At 32.1% G+C, this 26,796-nt stretch overlaps 2 protein-coding genes across 3 annotated transcripts; one reads left to right on the forward strand and one right to left on the reverse strand.

Annotated features, from left to right (window-relative positions):
* Positions 1–7,604: 7,604 nt before the first annotated feature.
* On the reverse strand, positions 7,605–10,347 carry LOC106774502 (probable 2-oxoglutarate-dependent dioxygenase ANS). 2 transcript variants are annotated; one of them, XM_014661519.2, is made up of 2 exons: positions 9,471–10,342; positions 7,605–8,103 (listed from the first exon to the last, which is right to left on the reverse strand). In XM_014661519.2, exons 1-2 carry the CDS (start codon positions 10,302–10,304, stop codon positions 7,858–7,860), a joined length of 1,080 nt encoding a protein of 359 aa, XP_014517005.1. In that variant the 5' UTR covers positions 10,305–10,342; the 3' UTR covers positions 7,605–7,857. The 2 variants fall into 2 exon arrangements, with proteins under 2 accessions (XP_014517005.1, XP_022642544.1); XM_022786823.1 differs by lacking the exon at positions 7,605–8,103 and adding an exon at positions 9,313–9,369 and having other exon boundaries at positions 9,471–10,347.
* A 5,168-nt stretch (positions 10,348–15,515) lies between these two features.
* Positions 15,516–26,691, forward strand: LOC106775949 (protein TIC 40, chloroplastic). The gene is made up of 14 exons (XM_014663206.2): positions 15,516–15,995; positions 16,996–17,107; positions 17,268–17,325; positions 17,421–17,438; positions 18,670–18,946; positions 19,895–20,001; positions 20,081–20,144; positions 20,658–20,730; positions 21,709–21,749; positions 22,088–22,133; positions 24,895–24,989; positions 25,731–25,834; positions 25,911–25,958; positions 26,345–26,691. The coding sequence occupies exons 1-14, from the start codon at positions 15,803–15,805 to the stop codon at positions 26,399–26,401; spliced, it is 1,293 nt and encodes a 430-aa protein (XP_014518692.1). The 5' UTR covers positions 15,516–15,802; the 3' UTR covers positions 26,402–26,691.
* Positions 26,692–26,796: the final 105 nt, after the last annotated feature.

The raw sequence follows: 26,796 nt of genomic DNA on the forward strand, positions 1-26,796 counted from the left end.
GGTCTTATCTCTAGTCGATATAAAACTTTCACACCAATAGAGAATCTAAATTGTTCTTGATATGAAACTTTTGAAGTAACTGATTAATTGATAAAACAGAGAGAAGAATAGTGGGTGGTGCATATATTCTTCAATAAAGAAGATGGTTCTATTATTGGAAGAAGATGAAGATACTAAACCTGAAGAACCACATATCTTACATATGTTTTTTCACCGCGTGATAATTTGGTCTATATAACTTATGTACTATAAATCTCAATAATTAATACACAATTCAAACAATAATTTACAAATAATTTCATATATATGATGACGAAATGATATAGTTTTCATAATATTTAATACTTACCTGATTAGTTAACCTATGAATTCTATATTATACTTAATATTTAATACTCAAATTAAAAAAAAATAATAATATCATCTAAATATTTGACCACAAATTCACAAAATTTTCATCAATCTGAATAATCATTCAATAAATATTTTAATACAATAAAACTCATTTAAATAAAATTAAAAAAACAATTATAAGTAGAAATGAAAAAAAAAAAAAAAACTTATTAGTTAGCTGAATAATATCATTTGTACTTTAATATTTGTTTACATGATAATATGTTTTTTTCCCCTCATTGTAGAGACTAAGTTGGTGGAGCACATGAGCATGGGCAGAAAACCAAGACAAGGTACTAATCTTACAAATGAAATATCCCATTTTTTTAAATTTATCAAAAATATGAAATTTAAAATATAAACTTACCATATTTAATTTATCTTTTAAAAAATAGTATTATTATAAAATAATATTTTCTAAGAATAAATGTTTTTATCAAGTTTTTCATAGACACAATTTTATGAAGAGATGATAATGTAGTTGTATTGAAGCAAAACAATTGTTTTTGAAATACTACATTATTCTTATTAAATAATTTAATATGATAGTAAATTAAAAAATAAAAAAGAATACATTAATATTTAATGTTTAGGAAATTTTCCGACACTAAACAAAATTTGGGAATCATTATTTCCGAAAAAAAATTGTCGTTCCCAACATCCTCTAATATTAAAGAACTTAATTAATATAATTATAATATGTTATTTTTAGCACTCTTTATAATAGCTTTTTGATGTTATTTTTAACAGTAGTATTGCAATTTTTCACTAAATTTACACTTAGGCAATATATATATATATATATATATATATATATATATGAATTTGACGACTATGGGTAAATTGTGTGACATAACTTCAATAGGAAAAAAAAAATTCGAAGATTGTCATTAATCAAAAGACATGTTTAACCTACACGACTTTTTCTCTTACACTGAATACTTAAAGCTTGAAGTTGTACTACGAGTGCACTAATTCCTTATAAAATTGTGTCAGGTTAATATAACTTGTTCATAGTCATAAAATTTAAAATGTTTACCCGTTTATGTAAATTCACTAAAATTAAACCATTTTTATATATTAAAATAAAACCTTTCACATATTAAATTATTTATTTACATTTATCAATATAACTTGTTTTATTATTTTTATCTTTTAAATTTTGTAACTATTAATAATTAAAAACTACCTAGAAGATAACAATTGGAACATTTCAAATTAAGGGAGAGAATACATTTCTTTAAGGTATATTTTAATTACTTGATCTCAAATTATATGTAATTATATATGCATTAGCTATTAATATTTTTTTTTTTCTTACTTATTGCAGGGCGTCAATTGGACTATATCAATGAAAAAGATCTTGGTACTAATCTTAGAACAACATATAAATGAGCTTAGTTCCTTAGTTACATGATATTAATAGTAAAATAAAATATCCTTTAAATAATATTACAATAAAATAAGTCAATTTAGAGTTTTAAACAATATAAACACATACCTATATATTATATATTCAAGTATTTATATTATAACATCCTAAAATTTAAACTATCTTTTATATAATAACTTCATTAAAATAGGTTTTACAATATTTATCATAATACAACTTAAACCTACATTAAACACATATATAAATATTTATACAAACATAATTAATTAAATTGAAAGAAAAACTCTATTCACTTCCATATATATGTTTTTCCTTGAACTTATGTTAATATTTGCTTGTACAATTATTGTTCACAAAAACAACATACAAAAAAAATTAAGTTATTGAAAATAAATTTTTCAACATAACGAAATATACATATAAAAAGATACATTTTAAGTAATCAAGCCAAAACAATTCAAACACACTTAAAATCCAAATACAACATCCATATATTATAACTTTTTATATTTTTCAAATCTTTACAAATGCTAACAACAACAAATATGTCAAATATTCTACTAATAATTAAATATTATATCAGCTATAATTTATGCATTATTATAATTTATGTAGATTTCATTTATATATATATATATATATATATATATATATATATATATATATATATATATATATATATATATTTGACTGATATTTGAAATAATACATCAGAATTACTCTTTATACCTTTTTATATGGTATCAAGAGCCAAACATCGATATCCTCAATAATATAGGAATCGATGCTTCTTTTTTTCATTGAATATTTCTGATGGCTCATTACAATAAAAATCAATCGGAGAAACATGATTTTAGGACTTCTGCGACTTCCAAAAGCCATATTTCTATTGTTGCCAGATTTACCAAATCAGGTATACCTAACTCTATCCTGTTGTTACTAGGGGTAGTGCAGTGATTGGATAATTGGTTCAGGTGTTACTGATCATATGACTTGTGATCCTCATAAATTTATTAATTTATTTTTCTGTTATTATTAATGTCAACGGGGTACATGTATTATATCTCACCCTCCTTATTGATTCTTGATACTTATTGATTCTTGATATTTTATTTATTTTTACATTGAACTTAATCTTATCTCCGTCAACAAGTTAACCAAATCACATTCTTATGTTGCATTGTTTTACCCAACCCATTGTCTTTTTTAGAACATTCATTCCGAGGAAAAGATTGTCAGTGGAAGAGAGAGTGAAACATTGTATTATCTTGAAAACGTCTAACAACAAACCCATAAAGAATGTTGGCTTGTCTTGCAAATGATCACATACAAGATAAAAATAAAAAGAAATTTGGTTATGGCATAGATGGTTGAGACATCCATCTTTTGGTTATTTAAAAAAATTATTTTCATCACTTTTTCATAAATGCAATATTTTTTATTTTCTTTGTGAAACTTGTGTTATGACAAAAGTTATCTTGTTGTGTTTTCCTTTAAGTAATAAAAAAAATTGATTTTATTTTTTCATTAATTTACATAGATGTTTGGGGCCCTGCCCACAATCTACACATAATGAAAAAAATGGTTTATTATTTTTGTTGATGATTGTATTAGGGTAATCTGGATGTTTTTGCTTAAACATAAAAGTGATATGTGTGATATGGTTTGATCCTTCCATCATATGATCGTCACACAATTTAACACATTTATTAAGGTTATTCGATTAAACAATGAAGAAGAATACTTTAAGATTGAATTTATAGAGTTCATGAACTCTGAAGGCATCTTGCATCAAACTACATGTCATTATTCACCACAACAAAATGGAGTGGCTAAGAGGAAAGATAGACATATATTAGAGGTGACAATATCACTTTTGATAGATGGTAATGTCCCATCTCATTTGTGGGGTGAGAGTGTGAGCTCTGTAGTTTATTTAATTAATGGAAACCCTTCTAGTGTGCTTAACTTTCGAAGGCCCCTAGATGTGTTGTTTGATCATTGTATCAATCCTTCCATAGTTTATTTACCTCCTCATGTTTTTTGATGTGTTATATATGTTCACTTAAATCCACATCAACGTACAAAGCTTGAAAAAAGAGTTATCAAATGTGTTTTTGTTGAATATGGATCAACTCAAAAAAATTATCGTGTTTATCATCCACCATCAAATAAATTTTATATCTCTATAGATGTAACATTTAATGAGTATAAATTTTTTTACGTTGATTGTACACTTACAATGAAAATGAAATGCATAATCATGATGTTAGTATATTTGATATCTCATATATAAAATGCCATTTTTTTTTTCTTATTTGTAGGGTATCTCATTTCCGACCTTCTCAAAAGACAACAACAAGGTACTACTTTTACAATAAAATATCACGGTTTAATTAATGTTACAAAAAAGATATAAATCCAAAATTTAGAAATATGCATAAACATATGAAATAGGTATACAACATGCACGTGTATATATATATATATATATATATATATATATATATACACGTTAGGGTTTTGCAGTGAAAGAAATAACAAATTCTTAAAAGAGGGTATTGAAGAAAGATTCTTTGTATTTTAGGAATAGATTATGTAAATAAGAACTTTACAGGAGAAATCTGATTTTTTACTATATTTTTCCTCTTTCAACATGATTAAGATCACTAATTAAAGTTCAATTCCTTAAATTATTAATTCTTTGATTTATAATTGTTAAAAAATCAGCTCAATAGTTTTTTGGTTATGATATTTGAACAGATGGCTTTTCTAAGGCAAATGCAAAGAATTTTGATGCTGAGATTTCAAATGCAGAGGATAGTGATGTTGAAGATGTAGAGGGCAGTGATGCTGAAGATACAAATTCTGAGGAATTTGAAGCTGATGATACAAATTCTGAGAACTCAGAAGACGGTAATACAAATTCTGAGGAATCTCAAGTTGAGAGTTCAAATTCTCAAGAATCAGAAGCTGATGAAGCAGAAGAAGAAGATATAACTTCTGATGAATCTCAAGTTAAGAGTTCAAATTCTGAGGAATCAGAAGCTGATGAAGCAGAAGATGAAGATATAAGTTCTGATGAATCTCAAGTTGAGAGTTCAAATTCTGAGGAANAAGCAGAAGATGAAGATATAAGTTCTGATGAATCTCAAGTTGAGAGTTCAAATTCTGAGGAATCAGAAGCTGATGAAGCAGAAGATGAAGATATAGGTTCTGAGGAATTTGAAGCCCAGGATATAAATTCTGAGGAATCATCAGAAGAAGTTGAGGATTCAGATGATGAGCCACCAAGGTATATATGTTCACATCTTCACATGTTCATTATTTCTTCTTATCTTTTTATGTCTTTTATATGAATGTAGGCCCCTCATTGATATGAATCGAAGCGAGCGTAATTTGCCTACTGGAAGGTGTGTCATAGGTTCATCATTTCTTCTTATCTTTATCAATGAAAAAGGAGTTAAGGTTAAGTTTTCTTTATGAATTCAGGATCTTCACGGATATCGATCAATGCATACATAATTCACTTTTGAAGAGGTGTGTAATAGGGTTCATCATTTCTTCTTATATTTACCACTGAAAAAAACTCTTATTGTTAACTTTTTATATTGATGCAGACATCTCATGGATTTCAATCCAAAAAGGAGTAATTTGTTTAACGGGAGGTGTGTCATAAGGTTCATAATTTCTTCTTATCTTTATTAATGAAAAAAATCCTTAAGCTCAACCTTTAATGTAGGGCTGAAACCAGAATTTCTAGGTTGATTGATTATACGCCGCCGGAGAGGTATGTTATAAGGTTCATCATTGTTTTCTTATCTTTTATTAAGGAAAAAAATCCTTATGGTGAACTTTTTCCATGAATGTAGACTCTCGTGGATTCAATTGAAGCATAAGTGAATTGTCTATGGGGAGGTAAAATTTATGTAAAGTATATATTTTAATGTGATCAGCAGTAATTAATAATTGAGAATTGATTCTCTTTTCCTTTGTTGTTTTGTTGTTACAATTAGAGACAGAAACTCAAGTAACTATACGCATGAATATTCATGGTTGGCCTACCGAAGAATAATTTCTCTTCATGTTAATATGTAGCCATAAACTACAATCAATGACACTAGCTTAATTATAATAAAATGCAAACTCAAGCTCGAAAGCTTTGCAAATTCTCTTAAATAATTCAAGGTTTTAATGTTGTTGTTAAATGTCAATTGACCATTAACCTGATTTGGATGGTTGCTGGTTATATATGTGGTACAATTATATGTGTGTGCTTCTATGTATGACTGTTATATTATTTTGAATAACTTTTGAGAATGTCTTTTTCCTACATGCATGTACTTGAAATAACAGACAAACTTTAAAAGGGAAAATTTGAATAGATTTTGAATTTTTTTTTACAATTAATGTTAAACGGTTTACTGTCAGTGTTAAAAATTTAAAGATTTTAAAATATGTTTAGAAACACAACAAAAGAAAGCCATAATGAAAATTTGTTTTTATATTGGTTCGTTTCAATTGAAGTTCGTCTAGTTTTTTTATAAACACTCTTAAATAATTTCACTAATTATAAAGGTACAACGAGTTTCACCACTTTTGATTTTACACTAAGTGTATATAATAGTTCAACTGACTAAAACTTTTAACTCTCCTTGAATTAAACAACCAAATGTTTTAAATCATTTCTAACTATCCAAAATCAATAAAATGTTTTTAAAAACAAGTACTAATCTCTCTTAAAGATGATTTAGACCAATAAAAAGTATATCTGAAAAACTTGTTACAAAGAATTTTCTTTCTCAAATAGCTAGACAATGCAACAAGAGAATTTTGGCAACCTGATAATATATGTAGCTTTTTTTGTTATCTTATTCTATTAATGTGGTCTTCTTTATGTAGGCAATTTCAAGATTCGCTACTTAGAAACATTGACTTTGACGTAGGTGTGTAACTTTTTGTACAAGGTCAATGTTATCTTGCTTTCGCAAGGAAGCTATGTTCCTTGTACAATTTTGGTAGAAAAAAAACATTGATGAAACATTTCTAGAATGTCCTTGTATCTCTTATCGTTCTTCTGAATCAATGCAGAATTTTTAAATAAAGCATTTATCCTTTATGGATCTTCACATATAGAGACAAACAACACAACGGACAAAAAGTATCATTAGTACATTTGAATTTAAATCGTTAGACATTTATTATAGCATAGTCCTTGCACTGTAGCATTTACATTTGAATTTAAAAGGTTTGTCCTTATACTATAACATTTATATTAGCCTGTTTATCAAATTGTTTAGAGTATTATGTATTCTTTGCATTTAGGATATTATCTAGACATAGATATTGTTTAGTGTATTATCTTAGACATTCATTTTGATAGACACTATTTCATTAGCTTCAAAACAAAGGCACTATAATATTAAACTAATTAAATTTTAATACTTGCATAATTAAATGTGAATCACACTTTTAAAGACTGAACGGACTACTTAATCAAACAAAAACTAAATGAAGTCCATTATGGCATATTGTAGTTTGATGATTTTGAATTGTGAGAAATAATATTTTGTTTAAGGGTAGTTTTCTTTTTCAGATGATTGGTCTTTTTTTGGATGCTAAAAGGTCTTGGTTATTGGTTTAGCTCTAAGTTCGAAAAGATTATCCCTTTCTTTCATAGTTGCTTCCAAACCCTTTTTCATTGTATGTCATTTTCAGTAAATGTGTCATTGGGTTCATTACTTCTTATCTTTATCAATATGAAAAGCCTAAAGGGTCAATTTTGTATAGTTGCAAACGGCTCATAAAACTGATCGGAGATCAAAGAAAGATTGTAGCTATCATATTGTTCTTAATTACAACAAAATAGTGATTATCATCCTCTGTTGTTCTGTCTTTACAATCCTCTGTTGTTCTGTCTTTACAAACAGGTTGCCATAGTAAAGAAGATTCAAGGTTTTATTTACTATCCAAGAATGAGGAATTTTACATTATAAAATAACTTTACTTGTTCTACCCCACAAGATACAAGCCAAGCCATGAGACAAGGAGAGAAAAATAAAAGCACAAACCTAAGAATCCAGTACAAGTGCATCAATATTTCGTTTTCCTTCAGGGCCTTTATACCATGATAAAACATAGTCTCCATACACAACATCACGGTATTTAGCAGGTGATGACTCATCTATCAGTTCAGAGACAGGGAAGATCTTCACTGTCTTAGCAGGGTCATGAAATGTTGCCACAGAAAGCCTTGCTCTATCAGGATTAGTAATTGCTCTATGCTCACAGCTCTTGTACTTCCCATTAGTTATAATCTGGGGCCAAAAGAATTTTCTGTTAGTTGAAAACTTGCAAAAAGACCAATTGTGGTTGAACTCACCCCAACTTTCTCTTCATCCAAATTTAGCCAACTTTTATTTAACTAAAAGAATCAATGGTCTATCAGGAAACATAAAGAAATCACAGATCATCAGAATTCACTATTAAGCTGCCATGTTGTATAATACTGAATTTACAAGTCAAAATGGTACAAGCAAATGCTTATGATCCAGAAAGAAACATTGTTCTCCACAGCTGAGGGATAGTAATGGCGCTAATTTAGCTAAAAATTGGAACTCGTTAAATAAAAAACGAACCTGTCATGTTTACCAGTTCTAAATAATAATTTTTACATGGAAAAACAATCTCTCTTCTCCACACATTTTTCCTCCTTACACCCACTTCCCCAATTGAAGTGAAACGGTTTGCAATATTATATATATTATCTGGTAAATCATAACCTGTCCATTGAATTTAATGTCCCAAACAAAGTTCAATACACCATAAAAACCAATAATTCACACCTACTTACTTGAATGTCAGCAATTGTTAGCAATTTAATAAAACTGGTCACAAATAGAGCATGCTAGTGATTATTCCTTTGCAATGCACATATGTTATACTCGTGCCATACATTTCTCCCATAAACTCCTTTGGCCGTGCTCAGTAATCTAAATTAAGAAGAAAAAAAAGATGCTTTCCCCTAAACGCTTCCGCAACTACTTTTCTTAACTCTCATAGCACATTAAATAAATGGCAGTACAGCCAAAATTCTCCAACCCACTTATTTCCTATTACAAGCATACTATCAGTACATTCTTTTTTTAACTTTTTTTCTATTCCTCTTTCTTCTATGAGTTGAAACTCACCCAGCTCCCACTAGTTTGGGAGTAAACCCAAATGGGAAAATGTGATCACTGAAATTCAACCAAATTTCACTCAATAAGAATAAGTCTGTCAGAAAGTTTTTTGCAAGAACTTTTTTTCTCTTCGTATGCTCTTAGTGTGTCTTTGGTTGTCGTTTGTCAAACACTAAGAATCCCTTCACACATTTGGAAGATGAAAATAGAGAAGGAGCTGTATTGGTGGATTAGGTAAAACGTGGGTTACTTTCAACCCAATGTTATCCCAAACACACCCCTAGTCCTATTATTCAATAGCCTTCTGTCATCAGAGGTAACAACTAAATATCAGTATAGATTACCGAGATAAAACTTCAATTATGATTGAAAACCAGCCCCAAAAAGACCTAATAACAACATCTGTCCAGTACAAAAATCAAATGTTCAAGTTCAAAAGAATTTCCATATTTCCTACTGTACTGTAAATTTATACAAACCAAAAGGGTCAACAGTTTATTTACCTCAGTTTGGTCAGCCAAGAGAACAAGAACAGCATCTGACAAGGGTTCAACAGTAACCCACTTGTCACCGCCACCATCACCACTCTTCAGCACTTGAAGACCCTCCACGTCATCCTGAATCAAAAGCGTGATTGCACCTATGTCAGAATGCGATTGCAACCCAAGCGTGAGGTCTGGTTCGGGACACGGAGGATAGAAGCTAATCGTGATGTTCTGGTAAAATTCTCCAACAGCATCTTCAATGCACGAAGCACGCAACCCTAGACTCTCAGATATCAAAGCCAGCAACTTTTGCGCCAGAATCTTCATCTCGTCGCTGTACCTCGCCACTGTGTCCCGGTAATCGGGGGGAAACTCCGGCCACCGATCAGGGTTCCGTCGAGAGAGTGGGAGAGTGTGGTGGTCGAAGTAGTCCCTCCAATCGAGTACCTGCGCGTCGTCTTGCTGCTGATCGGAGGTTGCCAGCATCTTGCTGCCGTAGCCCTCCGACGCAGCCGTGGAGCAGGCATAGCGGAGCTTCTCCGACATGGAGCAGTCGGTGAAGAATGCGCGGCCAGTGCGGCGAATGGCGGCGAGGAGTGACAGAGGGACGCCGTGGTTGGTGACGTGGAAGACGCCCCAGTCGCGGCAGGCGCTTGCGATGGATTCAACGGTGGAGGCGCGGCGGGTCGGGTCGAAGAACGATAGGTCGATGAGAGGAATATTCCGTGGTTCGGTTGGGGTGTGAAAAACGGGTCGGGTATGAAGGGGTTGAATGTATTGGGGTGGAACCCGAGAGAGACCCGATTGGGCAAGGGGTTGCACCCGCCTTATGCCTTCTTCGCTGACTTCCATTGGATAGGATCGTAATCCAATACACGGTGCGTTATTTAAAAGCTACGACATCAAGATAAATAAATATGAATTACTAATACAAATAAATAAACTAGAATATGAGAAATTTGTCACGTCAGTACTATGAACATTTATAGAAACTAAGACTTAAAAACCAATGTTTTCATTGAATGGTTCACTGAAAATTCAACTCACACTATTTCATAAATTCAATTTTAAATTGTATTTTTTACCGGTTTTGAAATAAAAAGGCAGATATCATATGAAAAGAAAAGAGAAATAAAAAAGAAAAACACATTATAAGACTTGGTTCCTTTTGACGAAAATCTTGGTATTGATAAGATGATGAATAATATAAGATTTCTTTGATTTGGTTATAGAAATGGATAAGTATTTATATATGTTGGGTCTTTGTACTCTTTATTTATTTTTGTTTTAAATTTTTTTTTAAAGTTGTTATTAGAAAATAATGTTAATAGTTGTTTATTAATTGTGTTTCATAAAATAAAATAAATTTATTAACCTTTTCAATTTTTTTAAAATAATTTATATTTTTAAAATGTGTAAAATTAAGTCATTTTTATATAAATGTCTAAGTTGGTTTTAAAATGTTAGGTTTATATTCACAACTATGTAAAAGAAATTATGGTTAACACATTTTTTTACCAGCGAGGGACTACCAAATTAGTGTATGAGTATTTTTAATGTCTCAAAATAGAGAGTCACAAACCTTGGGAGGTAAAGAGAGAGAGAAAATTTTGTAGAAATTTTCACTATGCAGTTTCAGTACAATGACAATCTTGAATTTGTTCACCATTGGATCGAGTTAAAACTTTGACGAAAGATTCGTAACACATGGTTCTTCATCATGATCAATTAGATCATTGATTGGATGTCTAAGGTTAGAGATATTGAACTCGCACAATAGCTGTATTTTTAGAATTCTTCTCTCTTTGTTCTTCAATTTTGTAAGTTTGTAGCTTTGATCTTCGGTTAGGTGTTAGTACTAGCTTGTGCAATTAATTAAGACTTTTTTGTACCATTTGTTGATCATAGTGGAGATATTTATTTGGTCTGGACAACTCGTGGTTGTTACTCTTGAATTGAAGAATTTTTTACGCTAAAAATGTTGATGTCTTTAATATGTGATTTTGGTGATATATTGTTGTTATCCATTGGTTATTGCTTCTCATAGATTCTCGAAAGTTAGAGGAATTATATCCATTGCATTATCTGGTATATTGGTTGTATTATGTTGTTTTTCCCATCATAATAGGACCAAAGCTCTTAGTTTAAAGTTATAATTACTTGCTTGAATGATGAAGGAATACAAAGATGATTGCTTTGAATAATATCAATTATCATTTGTGGAACGACAAGATGAAAATCTTATTGTTTGTGAAGAAATTACATATTCCTATCTTTGCTACAAGAAGCCGGATTTTTTGTTTGATGAAGAATGGGACTTGCACACCAACAAGTGTGTGGTTTTATTTGACAATACGTAGAAGATAATGTTTACAATCACATTGCTAATGAGACATATGCTAGAACTTTGTGAAAGAAAATTGAATCTTTGTATGCTTCTAATTCGAGAAATAATAAACTAAATTTGTTGAATTGCTTGATAAATTTGAGGTATATGAAGAATTCTTCCATTTTAGACTATTTAAATGAATTTCAAGGGTTCCTATATTAATTGTCATGAATGTGTATAAACTTTGATGATGAAGTTTTGTAACTATGACTACTGAGTACTCTACTACAGTCTTAAAAGGTATTTCGAGTTTTAATTACAAACTTCGCCTCAAATGGCTTTATTTATTTGCAAATGGCTAAAAGTGAATAAATGAGAAGAAATGTGCATACTTCTTCTTCTTAGTATGAGATGTTTATCACATAGATTAAGGGAGAAGTAAAAAAACTGAACCAAAAGGTGGTAAAGAGCAGAGTAAGAGCAAGTCCAAGTGAAGATTAAAGAATATAAAATGTCATTATTGTAATAAAATTGACAACATGCATAAATATTGTTTTAAGTGGAGAAAGGACAACAAAGGCAAGAAGGGCAGATAGATAGATAATAATCATTATGATGATTATTGTGTTACTACTACTATAAGTGATGATCTTGTTCTTTTTCATGATTATGAGTTTGTTCATCTTGCATCTAATTAAGCATGTGGATTATTGATAGTGATGTTACACTGCACATTACACTGAGGAAGAAGTTCTTCACATCTTAAACTTTTGGTAATTTTAGAGTGTTAAAGATGGGTAATGATGATGTTCCAAAGGTTATTGGTGATGGTGATGTTTGTTTGCAAACCAACATGTGAGTGCAATTATTACTCAAAAGAGTCAAACATGCTTTAGATGTTCAATTTAATCTGATATTTATGCATTTACTTGATCATAGTGGTTATGATAACCAAAGGAGAGAAACACTCTAAATTGTATTGGACTAAAGATTTAGTTGCTAAAGACAGTGTGAATGTTATGTATATGGAAGCATCTTTGTGGCACCAAAGACTTGGTCATATAAGTGAGAAATGACTTAATTTCTTCGCTAAAAAGGATGTTCTTTTGGGATTGAAGTATGCAGAGTTGAAGAAATGTTCTTATTGTATGGTTGGTAAACAAACCAAAGTTTCTTTTAAGAAGCATCCTCTCTCAAAGAAGTCAAAGTTGCTTGAATTGGTGTATTATGATGTTTGTGGCCCGTTAAAGGTAAAGTCATTTAGTTATGCACTTTACTTTATTACTTTTATTGATGATTTTTCCAAAAAGCTATAGGTCTATGCACTTCAACGAAAAGATTAAGTACTTGAAAAGTTTTAGGAATTTCATGCTATGGTTGAGAGACAGTCAAGTAAGAATCTAAAATATATTGTATTGATAATGATGGTGAGTACCGTGGACCCTTTGATGCTTATTGCAAACAATAAGGTATTAAGCATAACATACTTCTCCTAAAACTCCTTAGTTGAACGGTCTGGCTGAGAGGATGAGCAAGACTTTTGTTGAAAAGGTTAGATGTATGCTTTTTGAAGCAAAGTTACCTAAGCACTTTTGGGGAGAGTCATTGTTTGCATTGATGCATGTTATTAATCTTAGTTATGCAATTGGTTTGACTATTGAGGTGCTAAACAAAATTTGGTTTGGTAAAAATGTTGGTTATGACCATTAGCATGTCTTTGGTTGCAGGGCACTTGTTTATGTTACAAAGGATGAAAGATCCAAGTTAGACGCAAAGACAAGGCAAGTTATGGTCAGGATGAATTTAGTTACAGATTGTATGATCTTGTAGAAAAGAAGATGGTAAGAACTTGTGATGTGAAATTCATGGAAGATCAAACTATTGAAGACATCATCAAGGTGGAAAAGACAACACTCGAGAATGATCATAATTTATTGATGCTAATCCAATGAGATTTACAATTCATAATCTAGATAATGTTGACATTAAAGCTCAAGATGATAAGTAACATGGTGATGTTGATGATCAACAAGTTGGAGATTGAATAAAGGTTCCAATTGATGATGTTAAATAGGAGTATGTTGATGATCTTGGTGATATACTCGAATTACCATAAGTCCCTACAAAAAGGTCCAGTAGGCTAAGAAAGCCATCTTCCAGATATCCTTCAGATGAGTATGTAACTTTGGTTGATGGTAGAAAACCTAAATGTTTTGAAGAAGCTTTGGATAGTAAAGAAAAACAATAATGGTTGGATGCAATGCAAGATGAGATAAAATCTTTGCATGATAATCACACTTATGGCTTGGTGAAATTGCCTAAAGGCAAAAGGGATTTGGAAACTAGGTAGATTTTCTAGGTGAAACAAGATTCAAATTCTACATTTCCAAGGTATAAGGCTAGATTATTGGTGAAAGGATTTAGACAAAAAAATTGTTGACTTCAATGAGATTATCTCACCTGTGGTAAAAATGTCATATATTAGAATTGTGTTTAACTGTTATTTTTTATTTGGAGGTTGAGCAGATGAATGTGAAAACAACTTTCTTTTATGGTAATTTGGAGGAAAAGATTTACATGAAACAACTTGATGACTTTCATGTTGAAGGCAAGGAAGATCATGTTTGTAAGTTGAGAAAAAGTCTATATGATTTGAAGCAAGCTCTAAGACAATAATATTAGAAGTTTGAATCTTTTATTTGTGATTAAGATTATGAAAAGACTACTTATTATGTCTTTGTCTGAAAATTCTTTACTGATGACAAAAAATTATAAATAGATTGACATTTTTCTATACTAATTTAATATTGAAGTGTTCTTGAAACCACTCAAAGACAAAGAAAACTTATGAACCTGATAGAAAAAATGTACATCTCTACCTTAAAAAGTAAAATATATTTTGGTTGATTTATTTAGATGGTTAAAAGGCTAAGTGCAACATATAACTTAGTAGTTCGGGATTTGAGATAACATTTTTTAACTTGAAAGTTCAAACCAATCTAGCTTGCTAAGCTTAGCTTCTACTTCGATCTAGAGTCATTACACACATAATTCGACTTTATCTTTATCACTCTTCTCTCATTTTTATACCAATTTCAATTGTTTTTTTGTTCTTTTTTATTTTGTCATTGTTTATGTTAAATTAAAGAATTTTTATTATTTTTGTGATTGTTTGTTTTGTTAAGTGACTTCAATTACTATTTTGTTTCCTTCCAAGTTTTTAAATTCTGTGTTTTTGATAATCCGATAGCCTGATATCAATTCAACAGGCTATCATCAATCTAATAAACTAACATTAATTCATTTTTATTCCGTTTTCCTATAAAATATAAAAATATTTCAATTCATTCCACTGTGATATTAAATTTTCAATTATAGAAAAAAAAACAAATTAACCTAGTAACTCGAAAATTCGGCCGATTAAATTATAAAGTTTAGCCTGTTTTTAATTGAGAGTCAACCTATATTTAAAAAATCAATATAAGTTGAACTTAAAAGGGTTAGGTTGCCTGGTTTTATCAATCAACAATAAAACCAACTCCAATTAAAATTATATCAAGACTTTTTTTTCTTAAAATATATGAAACTATTTAATTGTAAAATTAATCAAAATAAATATAAATAAATTCCCCGCTGCCTAATCTGACTCAAAACAAACAAATAGCAAAAGTAAAATGAAAAAAAAAAGAAAAAATGTCAGAAAATATTTTATAGACGACATCGTTCTAATAGCATTTGCAAAGTTGAAGTTTTCATTGGCACTTATCCCTACAACTATACAACCAAAAACCTCAAACCTTCGTTAGCCACTCCACACTCCATTGTAATCTTGCCCCTTCTCCAAACTCCAACCCCCACTTACCGAAATCTCTTGAAGTTCCAAAATTTCCCATAAATTTCACCTTTTTGCTTCCAAATCCACTGCCACTCCCATCACTACTGATTTCAACATTTTCAGTTCATTCTTTGAACTTCTGCGTCTTTCTTATTCTGGGTTACATATCTTGGAAACGAGAAGAAGATGGACAACCTGAACTTGGCCCTTGTGTCTACCTCTAAACCTTTGATGTTGGGACGTGTTCTTGCAAGAGACGCCACAGACAGAGGCGTTTTAAGAAGAAAGCCCTTCTCTCTTGGGAGGGTCTTGATTGCTCCTCACCGTTGTCGATACCGTGTTTCTGCGCTCTCTTCCTCCCGTCATGGCCAGAAATCTGGTATTCAATTCTTGAACTTTTTGTCTAGTTTTATTATTATCTTTCTATGTGAGCGTTGTTGTGTTTGATGGGGGATTAGAATCTTTAGTTGGAATTTATTCTTGGTGGGAAAAAGATTCACTGAATCACTGGATTCTGATGGAGTCCAATAAAATGAAATTTGTATTGTTGAAGTTGAAGGTGAATTGATAGGTCTGATTACGCTATTGCTGTGTTTGTTTTGCTTTTTGTTTCTTCTTCGGCACTAAAGATAGAAACCGAATTGAACATGTTGGTTCTGTTGTTATTGGACTTGAGTCATGAATACACCCTGTTGTCATTTTCAAGGGTTTAAGGGAGTGTTTTGGATATGCAGGCAATAGAGAAAAACACTTTTAGTGATACGACTTTGTTTTGGAAGCTACTCTTTTAGAAAAGTTTAAATCCTCTCTTCCTTTTCAGGGTTAATTATGTTTTTAGTTCATGAAAGTTAGGATAATCCGGTTTTAGCCCTTCAAATTAAAAAAAGAGAGTTAATTTTAGTCCCTCAATTTTGGAAAAGAAATGGTTTTATTTCCGAAACACTAAAATTGAGGGACAAAATACAATTTTAATAATGCCATTTTAGTCTTTCAAATTTATGAAGCACTTTTTACTCTATTAAAAAGTACAAACAAATGAGCCCTAATTTCTGTGAATCAATATAGCATTCTATATACAATAGTTTACCACTCTATTTTTAAGAATAGTAGTTCTACCCTTAGAATATACTGTTCGTAGACAGACACAGATTGTGGATTTTGGAGTTTCTCTCAAGGTTACCTAATAGCATTTTGAATTTGAATCCATGGTTAAAAAATTTATCTAATGTCTGTGTATTTTTAATCCATTTAAGTAATGTATATTTATCTCGTCTATTGACTTGTATTCTCTTGTGATTAGTGAGTGCTTGCTGTGTATCTCTATCAATATTTTTCACTCATCACTTAAGACGCATAAGTAATGCATGTCAGTGAAACAGTGCAGGAGAAGCCGATAGTAAAACATTTTGCAAGTGTTTCTTCTTCAAATAATCTAGAAACGACATCAATTGGAGTTAACCCGCCATTGTCACCACCTCCGTCCTCAACTATGTAATCATTTACTCTCTTTACCTTTTGCATATTACTTTTCTTTAAAATTGTCGTCTCATGTTTTTATGATGGCAGCTACTGATATTTTATTGATTGAAGTTTGCTGGCATCTTTTGCATGTAAATTCACACTGTAATTTATCTATTTACTCTATTTATAGAGGGTCACCTCTCTTTTGGATTGGTGTTGGTGTTGGGCTTTCTGCACTGTTTTCTATGGTGAGAACTGAGAACTGTAGTCACAATTGTACATTACATGTACTGATGACGGATTTATTTTTGCTGCATGTTTAATAAATTTTGTGTTTTTGCAGGTAGCTTCAAGATTAAAGGTGAGTGCCACTCTATTGCCATCCATTGATATAAGCTGGTTCATTCTTTGAGTTCGAGTATAACTGTGTAAGATGTAACAAAGTTTGCTTGTTATTGGTGTAAGGGCTATAATTTGGTGCATACTTTGAGTTGAACTGTAAATATGGGTTTGTATGTTAGAAATTTCACAAGTCATGGTTATACGCTGTGGCATTCTTTGAGTTCTGCCAAAAGGTATAGTGACCATGACTAGTTAGAGGAGTCATTTAATGTGAGAGTCAGAAGATCAGATCTTCACCACTAGATCTTAAATGGATAGTGAGAATTAGAAAGTAAACACCATGCATCTTCTTTTAAATGACATGCGACCTTCAAGCAACTTTTAATCTTGTCAATCATCTATATCTTAACAGTCAAAATTAGCTCCACTTTCTCCCGTAAGACCATTTTTCTACCATCTAAACTCAGATAAAAACCAATTATTTAGTTTTTACTAGTGCCCCCAACAGTATCTGATGTACTGAACACCACTTCAGCAACTGTTTTGAGGTGTATGAGCGTTCTTTTCTAGAATAGTTTTTTAATCCTTATGACGGGCTTCTTTTGAAATTACTTGGAAGTTGAAGGCATGTGTCCAGACACAATTTGTTGTCAACACTTCTACTAACCGAAAAACAGAAATTAGAGCTTGATTTTTGCCTCTCCAATCAACAACTGCAAAGTATACTTTCAATGTTTGTAAAAGAAATTATAGGTTTTTCTATCATTGAACACATTAGCTGCCATCTTCCTTATTCAAGTAAAATTTTACAGATGTCTAAATAATGTTTCAGCTTTTTTTCTAATAGGTATGTTTGTTGCTTTAATTTACATTGCCTATTGTTCACTCTTCTTTTTGGAAGCACAGTAAGTACGTAGAATTCTTACAGTTTGGTTGAACTTGAGATTTTGATTTAGCTTTATTAGAATATGGGTATTGTTTGTGATGCCACCTTTTAGTATCTAAATTTCTCTGTGAAAAGACTGAGAGCATGGATCAAGAGGGTGATATTAAGCCCAAAAGAAAGTCTTACAAGTTTATTCATCTAAGCCTAAACTTGTAATACTGTCCTTTTGGGCCTAATATCAGCCTCTTGATCCAAGCTTGCAGTCCTATCACTTTGTTAATTGTTGTATATGCTCTGTCTGGCCTAACTTTTTATGTCCCGAACATATTACATAATTTAAATATGCCTTCTGATTTTGTTTTAGAAATATGCAATGCAACAAGCTTTCAAGACCATGATGGGCCAGATGAATTCACAAAATAACCAATTTGGCAATGCTGCCTTTTCGCCAGGGTCTCCTTTTCCCTTTTCAACACCATCAGCAGCAGGGCCCACTGCAACTGCTCAACCTCAAGCACCTTCAACATCTAGTAGATCTCAATCCACCATCACCGTAGATGTACCTGCAACAAAAGTAGAGGCTACACGAACTGCTGATATTAAAGATGAAGTGGAAGTACCAAACAAACCCAAAAAAATTGGTAACTTAACCTTATAATGTCTTCATAGCAATCCTATTTGTTTCTTGTTCGATGAGACATACTACTTTTCTAATTTATATATGGTGAGGTGATGTGTCCACTAGGAGATATATGTGATTCCAGGTAAATTAAATAATAGACTTGAAAGCTCTTTGTTTTTTCTTTTTGGCCTATTTATTTGGTTTAGTACAGTATTTTCTAATTGGCTTTTAGCCTGGATTACTATTCTAATTGACTTAACTCCACTGACGTTCTACACAATATTAAAGGATGATTTGGTATTTGCCAGTCTGAATTTGATATCAGATAATATTTTTGCTGGAACCCTCCAAAGGGTATTGCCAACTTGTTCAGCCTGCCATGAATGCTTCATTGACTTGCCAATGATGATCCTTAAGCTTTCTTATTTTTTGTAGTAGCTGGGCTGAATCTACGTCACTAAGTTGTTTGAGCTTTGCATGCATGCAAGTGTACCAGTTCACAGTTATTTGTTATTTGCTTTTAGTAGCAAGTTACGTGTATTAAACATTTTAATATGAAAAACTAGGTGAGTTGGTGAGATCCACCAATTATATATTCAGAAACTAAAATAATGTAGAAAATGGGATAATGCTGGGAAATAGAAAGTGGGAAGTTGAGGAGGAGAAAACAGAAAGCAAAAGCTTAACTATTTTTGAAATTTTTTCATATTAAAAGTATTTGAATAATTATTAATGTTTAATACTTCCTTTCCTTTATTAATTAATTTTAAAAAAAATCAATTAAGATAAGTATTTTTAAAATATTTGCAACAATTTCTTGTTCTCTATATAAAGATTTCCAACAGAAAATGAAGATGGAAAACCTTCATTATCCATATAAATTGCAGTGATCATATCTGATGACAGCTTTTATGTGCGTAAAAATTGAAACTTTAATTGTTAAAATTCCTTAGATTTTCCATTACAGCTTTTGTAGATGTTTCTCCTGAAGAAACTGTGCAGAAGAGTCCTTTTGAAAGTGTTAAAGATGATGAATCAAGTTCTGTCAAGGAGAAAGCCCGGGTTCCTGATGAAGTGAGTTTTTAAGATACACGTTTTTGCAAGAGTTCAGTGACCTGTGTTGTTCTTACTATCTAATACGCATTTATTGAAGGTTTCTCAAAATGGAGCTTCCTTTAACCAAGGTTTTGGTGGTTTTCCTGGTTCTCAATCTACAAGTAAGTAGAGACTGTTGAAATTGTAAATATTTTCAATTCAGCTTTATTGATGGAAAACCCCATGGAATGTGATACATCTATTCAAGCCTCAATTTATGGGAAAAGCACTGACATAACATGCCTTAGATCAGTCCTGCCAAATAAATGAGTTGTTTGTTGCATTATGATAGTAAATATCAATTAATTCTTGTTATCATTGCTGAGTTTATCATGGATCGTGTGCACTTCATATGCTTTGTAATTTTACCCTTTACTCATGAAGTTTTTCTTGTCGGCTTTCCTTTACTTTTTGACTCTGATTAAGTATTTGAAGTTGTAAATAAAAAAAAATATGTTAGTTCCAAAAGCATTGCTTTTAATCTCATTGGTACAACTGGCTTAAATCAATTAAACTTTTTTTTGTTGTCTTGAAATATATTGTTTTTACAATTATTGTTATTTCAATGCTTCCTTCAATAAGCTGCTTTCTGGTTTAATCAAAGTCCTAAAGGTGCCATTATTTATTTTGGATAGAAAATTCAGTCTTGTCAGTGGAGGCTTTGGAGAAAATGATGGAGGACCCAAGAGTACAGAAGATGGTTTATCCGTAATGTTAATTCCCTTCATCTTAAATAATGTTTATACTTTTGCATTTCTTGTGGCTTTGTCAGTGCTAAGTAGGAATATGGATATGTTTAAACTTTGAGTAGTTTGGTAGAAGTCTCTTATCTTAGAACTTTTGATGGCATTAGTACTACTACCTTTGATACTTAGAATTGGAGTTTAGAGTAGTTCCATTCTTTTGTTTATTTCTGTTGGAGCTAACTTATGATCTTTCTCTTATAAAATAAACTGATTCTTAATGTGTTCTTGTTTACAATTACTTGATTAAAATTTCATATATGATTTACATGTTTGTGTATGTTACGTAACTGAATAGAAAACGTAACAAAATCAACCTCTCACTAACTCAAAACAAGCAAAAGAATAATGAAAGAATGAAATTGAACAAATAAATATCTTTTATTGATGGTAATATCCGAATAAACAAAAGTAAACAATAATTGGGAGCATAAACTCCGTCAATTATTTCTAATAACTGGGAGCAGGATCTCTGTCATTTACCTGAAAGTATAATCTCTCTTACAAAACTCACAAATCCAAAAGCATAATTCTAACCCTAAACTTTATCTTTATTTATACTAATTATTTCTCGCCCATCTTGTACTAAATCTTTCCCTAGAATATATTTTTATTTAATATAAATATTTCCTGTATGTTTTCTTAGAATATATCTTTATTTAATACAAATCTTCTCTATATATTTCCTTAGAATATATCTTTATTTAATATAAATATTCCCTATATATTTCCCCAGAATATATCTTTATTTAATATAAACATTCCCTTTATATTTCTCTAAAATATATCTTTATTTAATATAAATATTCCTGTATATTTCCCTAGAATATTACTCTAGATATACTAAATATTTCCCCCCTTATACCCTAACAGTGTAGATTATTTTAAGAACTTTTTTCCCTTGTTATCCAAAATGTTTTTACTTTTCTGGGTTTTGTTGCAGCTATTTACCTGAGGAGATGAGGAATCCTGATACCTTCAAATGTAATTCTCTACTTTTAACAGTTTCCTGCTGATAATAGTTTTAAGATTCATTATTTGTGCAGTGTGTAATTTTTGTTGTTTAGCTTCTTCCTGGAATTAAATCCCATGTAACCACAATGCTGAGTTTGCCTGTTATAACTTTTGTTTCCATGTTCAATATAGACTATATGCAACACTTGTATATGCGCATACATTTTTATCACTTTATGTTTAAAAATAGTTGTAGGTCAAAAGTCATGTCTTTCTGCATAACTTGATATGTAGATATTACTTTCTGCATAACTTGATATTAATGGGCCAATGAGTGATAGTTACTGTTCTATCGCTGCTTTTAATAGGGATGCTGCAGCATCCACAGTACCGTCAACAACTGGAAGAAATGCTGTAAGTTCTTCTAACTGTTTCTTCAGATGCTTAGGGCCTTTTTGCTTTACAATATTCCCATTGATTATGGTTCAATTTGAGCAGCCAAGGTAGGAAAATGCTCATCTGCATTAAAGCTTGTTTGACATATTTTTACGAAAGTTAGATTTTAGGTGTGTGGAAAATAATACTGATTTATTATTCAAATCATTAAAAATACATTCTGATACCCTTTATTTGTAGTAATCTAATTCTCCTAAAAAGGGAAATAGAGAAACTAGGAAATCTTGAAAAAATAAAATAAAATAAAAGGTTATGTATCTATTTCCTCTAATTAGGAAGATTTTAAAAGATATTATCTCAAATTACAACACTCCCCCTCAAGCTGGATCATACTAGATAGTATGAACCAAGCTTGGAATAGACAAACTCAATAAACCCAATAAACCAACTTGGACAAACTTCAACTTGGACAGCAATGGACGAGGGCGAACTTCAACTTCGGGATGGTGACTTGCAGTAGCAAACAACAACAAACTGCAAGAACAGATGAAGGGCCTGCAGTGGCGAATAGCAATAAACTGCAGGGACTGAATTGCCATCAATAGTGGCGATCAACAACAAAACTTCAAGGGACTTAATTGCCCTAAACATCAACAAGCCTTCAGGAAACATTTGTCCTGCAGAGGCAAACAGCAACAGACCTGTAGGGACTACATTACCCTGCAGCGGTTGGAATTAAAAGGCTAACAACCATAAACCTGTAAGGACTTAACCACCCTAAACAACAACAAAACTTCAAGGGACTTAACTGCCCTAAACATCAACAAGCCTTCAGGAAACATCTGTCTTGCAGAGGCAAACAACAACAAACCTGCAGGGACTACACTACCCTGCAGCGGTTGGAATTTTCTCCTCCTCACAACTAAACAGTAGAACGTGAAGGTGGAAGAATTGGTGAGAACCGATTTGTACGAGGGACAAACCAGAATCCCATAACTTTGAAAGAGTCAATTCAGTGGTCAGTCTCAAAGAACAACTCCGAGTGAGTTGTTATAACAAAGCATTGGCAGAAACCAAAAAACACCATGGCATCAAAAGGCCAAAGACAGGTTGGAGGTCCAAAGTTCTCTGCTGGACTACTCCTAAATGTGATACTTAGCACTATATCACAAGAAGTACGGGCTAAACTTGAGCCCAAGAAGAAAGTGACCAACGATCCAAGAAAGAACTGACACAGTTGTGTCTGGAGTGGTCGCTTTTGGTCTTTAAAATTCTGAAAGATTGATGGTGAAGGTAGAAGGTCTTGCGAGACCAAGAGTGGTACATGTGAGAGTTTGCAACATGAGTTCCCTTGCTGTAGAGAGAATATGGCAAAGTGGAACTGAGAGGCGAAACCCGAGAGGCAAAACCCGAGAACACAGTTGAGGCAGAACGCAGTCCGGTGATGTGGCGAGATGATGGAGATGTTGTGAGGACAACGAAGATGACAACAATGGCAGCTATGGAGGGTCAGAACAGCGAGGAAGGTCCGGCGAGTGGGTCACACCAAGGCGCAAAGACTAAAACTCAGATATACTAAAATATAGCCCAAACGAGTCGTCACCGACCTTAGGAATGGGCTTAGGAGGCTCCGGCGTCCCTGTCTGCGGCGGCGGCGGTGAGTGGGTCTCGCCAGAGGTAGGTGCGCGGGCTGCGCGTTGAAGAGACGGTCCAGATCTGCTGGTCACCAGTCGGAACTGTGACGGTGGCCGGCGACGTACGGAGGCCGACGATGGACGGTGGACGGCGGTGAAGAGCGGCGGTGCACAGCGGAAAAAAACAGCAAAGGCAGTAGTGTTGGATTATTCGAAGAAGAGACTTTCAGTCCCAAAGGGAATGGGTTCGAATCCCACTCTAATAATACTCAGACAAACTCTCTACTTGGCAATACTGTAAAAAAGAATAGAACTTGGCTAGGGCAATTGGAGCCCATTAAAAACACAGGTTAAAAAAAAAGAGAATTTTAGGGTCCTGCCGGCGGCCATGGCAGTCGGCCGCCGGCAGACAGCAAAGACAGCGGAAGCGGATCAGACAAGCTCTGATACCATGTGGAAAATAATACTGATTTATTATTCAAATCATTAAAAATACATTCTGATATCCTTTATTTGTAGTAATCTAATTCTCCTAAAAAGGAAAATAGGGAAACTAGGAAATCTTGAAAAAATAAAATAAAATAAAAGATTATGTATCTATTTCCTCTAATTAGAAAGATTCTAAAAGATATCTCAAATTACAACAAGGTGAATGAAAAAGTTCTTCAGAATTACAATCCAGTTGTTAATATCTTATTTCATGAATTTGATGAGATGATAATTAAAACTGATCCTTGTACTTCCTTCATATATTAGAATTTATAATTTAGGGTTAGGAAAAAATGGTGGCCATGATTGAAATATCTGTTTTACTTCTTTTGTACTTTAGGCTTCCAGCCCTCCCTCTAACCCATGGTGGTGGAAATGTGTGTTCTTACATCCGGACTTTGTTGTTTAAAGTTCTTCTCCTTGTCCTTCTACCCTTGTATATTTAGATTAATTTATATTTTAGCTTTTCAGAGCTAGGTTCATGTGTCTTATGACAACCACACTCAATGTCATTGCATTGACTTGAGATCTCAAGTATTTGAAAATTGTATTTCTTTTTATTATTTCCCTCTCATCCGATGTGCTGCAGTTAGATAAATCTGTGCATATTTTGTTAATATAGGGTGTGAAATCTTCTCTGGTATGTTTGATTTCAGAAACAACATGGGTGGAGGTACTGAATGGGACAGCCAGATGATGGATACCTTAAAGAATTTTGACCTCAATAGTCCCCAAGTTAAGCAGCAGTTTGGTAAGTTGTTATTTTATCATTGTTATGCCTTGAATCTTATTTAGTGTCACGTCTTCTCTGAGAGCAGGATCAACTAAGAATTGATTAATCCATTGTAGTTCAATTTTTGCTTATTACTAATTGACATGAAAATATTCTTAAATAAAAAATCTCTTCTTTTGCTTCCATCCTATGGAAATCATCTGTCCTACTTAGTTTATCATCTTCGATTCTTGAAGATCAACACTAATTGACTATTTATTCGTAACTTGTTTTTATAAGTTGATTCCATCTGTCTGGTTACTTCTCAACATGCTAATATTTTCTTTATCAAATATTTGTTTTAATTCTGCTTTAATAGGGGTCATATACTGTTATTTGTTAAAAGAATCAAAATAAAAATTTTCAGTGAGTTGATAAATACCTTGGTAAGTTCCATTGAGGAAAAAAAAAAGATGATAGGTTCTCATTTAGAAACACCACTTTTCATGCCAATTTATCAAAGAATAGTATTTGGTATGATTCAACATTCTTTTTCACTCATTAACATAGTTTGCTAGACTCCGTTGACTAATTTATCTTTATATGAGTATAAACATCACTAGTTTCTTCTCGTCTCTAGGTTTAGTTAGTTTATTGAATTCTCAGAAGTCTTTTGAAAATATCACCTCGTATATTACCCTTCAAACACTCGTAACAGCTTAAGAATGAATTTTTTACTCCATTCTGTGTCTTTTCTCAAAATACTTTTACTTTCACCAGATCAAATTGGGCTTTCTCCAGAAGAAGTTGTTTCAAAGATTATGGCCAATCCCGAAGTTGCAATGGCTTTTCAAAATCCTAGAGTTCAAGCAGCTATCATGGATGTATGTTCTAATATAAACACTTTATTGGTCTTTCATGTCAAAATTCCTCCCTGACTGCATCTTCTTGTGCTTGCAGTGTTCACAGAATCCCCTGAATATTACTAAATATCAAAATGATAAAGAGGTATGCTTATCTAAACTCCTATTGTGTTGCAATGTAAGTTAGATTCCCATTGGAATTGCTGATTTTTCCTGGCTTCAATTAATCAATTGCAACATGTGGACAAGACAATATATTTTTTTACCGAAAGAGTTTAGAGAGAGAAACATTCTATTAGTGTTCTTCCTGCTGGCATGAACTGTGTTTACAATTTAAGAATTAATACAGAAAAGGGATTTGAAACATGAGGTTTTGAATTTGCAAGCATGCCATTATGTTTCTAATGAATAAAGCTATATAGTTACCCTCTCTATCAGTAACTCCTAATGAATCTAATAAATGTCAATTTTGAAGACTGGCTCTTCAATTTTTTTCTGATGGTTGCTGCTTTTTTCTCATGAACACTTCAGATTATGGATGTCTTCAATAAAATATCAGAAATCTTCCCTGGAGTAGGTTCACCATGATTCATTTGAGTTGCTGTTTGCTGGGTCAAGTTATGAGAATACCTCTTCCTAACCAACCACATGTTATCATGCAAAGCTCTCATGCTCACGGTTACAACTTCATTGTGACATGCGGATACTAACTGTGTATGGCCTGGGCCAAATATTGCCAGTTTTTTTTTTTTTTTTTTTCACTAAATAGTTGGGTTTGTACATTAATGTTTGAAGTTTCGGAAAATATTTTGTTGAGGAATTTTATCTGCAGTGTGTTTTTGAGTATTCAGGTTCCGTAAAATTGTGAATGTTTCACATAATAATCTTTCATAAATCATTATCTGGGTTAAACTAATTTATCTTGGTGTTTGTTTGTGCATATATGAACTTTTAACATGGATAACATGTAAGCTCCACGATGT

Source organism: Vigna radiata, chromosome 10 (assembly GCF_000741045.1).
Source record: "Vigna radiata var. radiata cultivar VC1973A chromosome 10, Vradiata_ver6, whole genome shotgun sequence".
NCBI classification, from domain to species: Eukaryota; Viridiplantae; Streptophyta; class Magnoliopsida; order Fabales; family Fabaceae; genus Vigna; species Vigna radiata.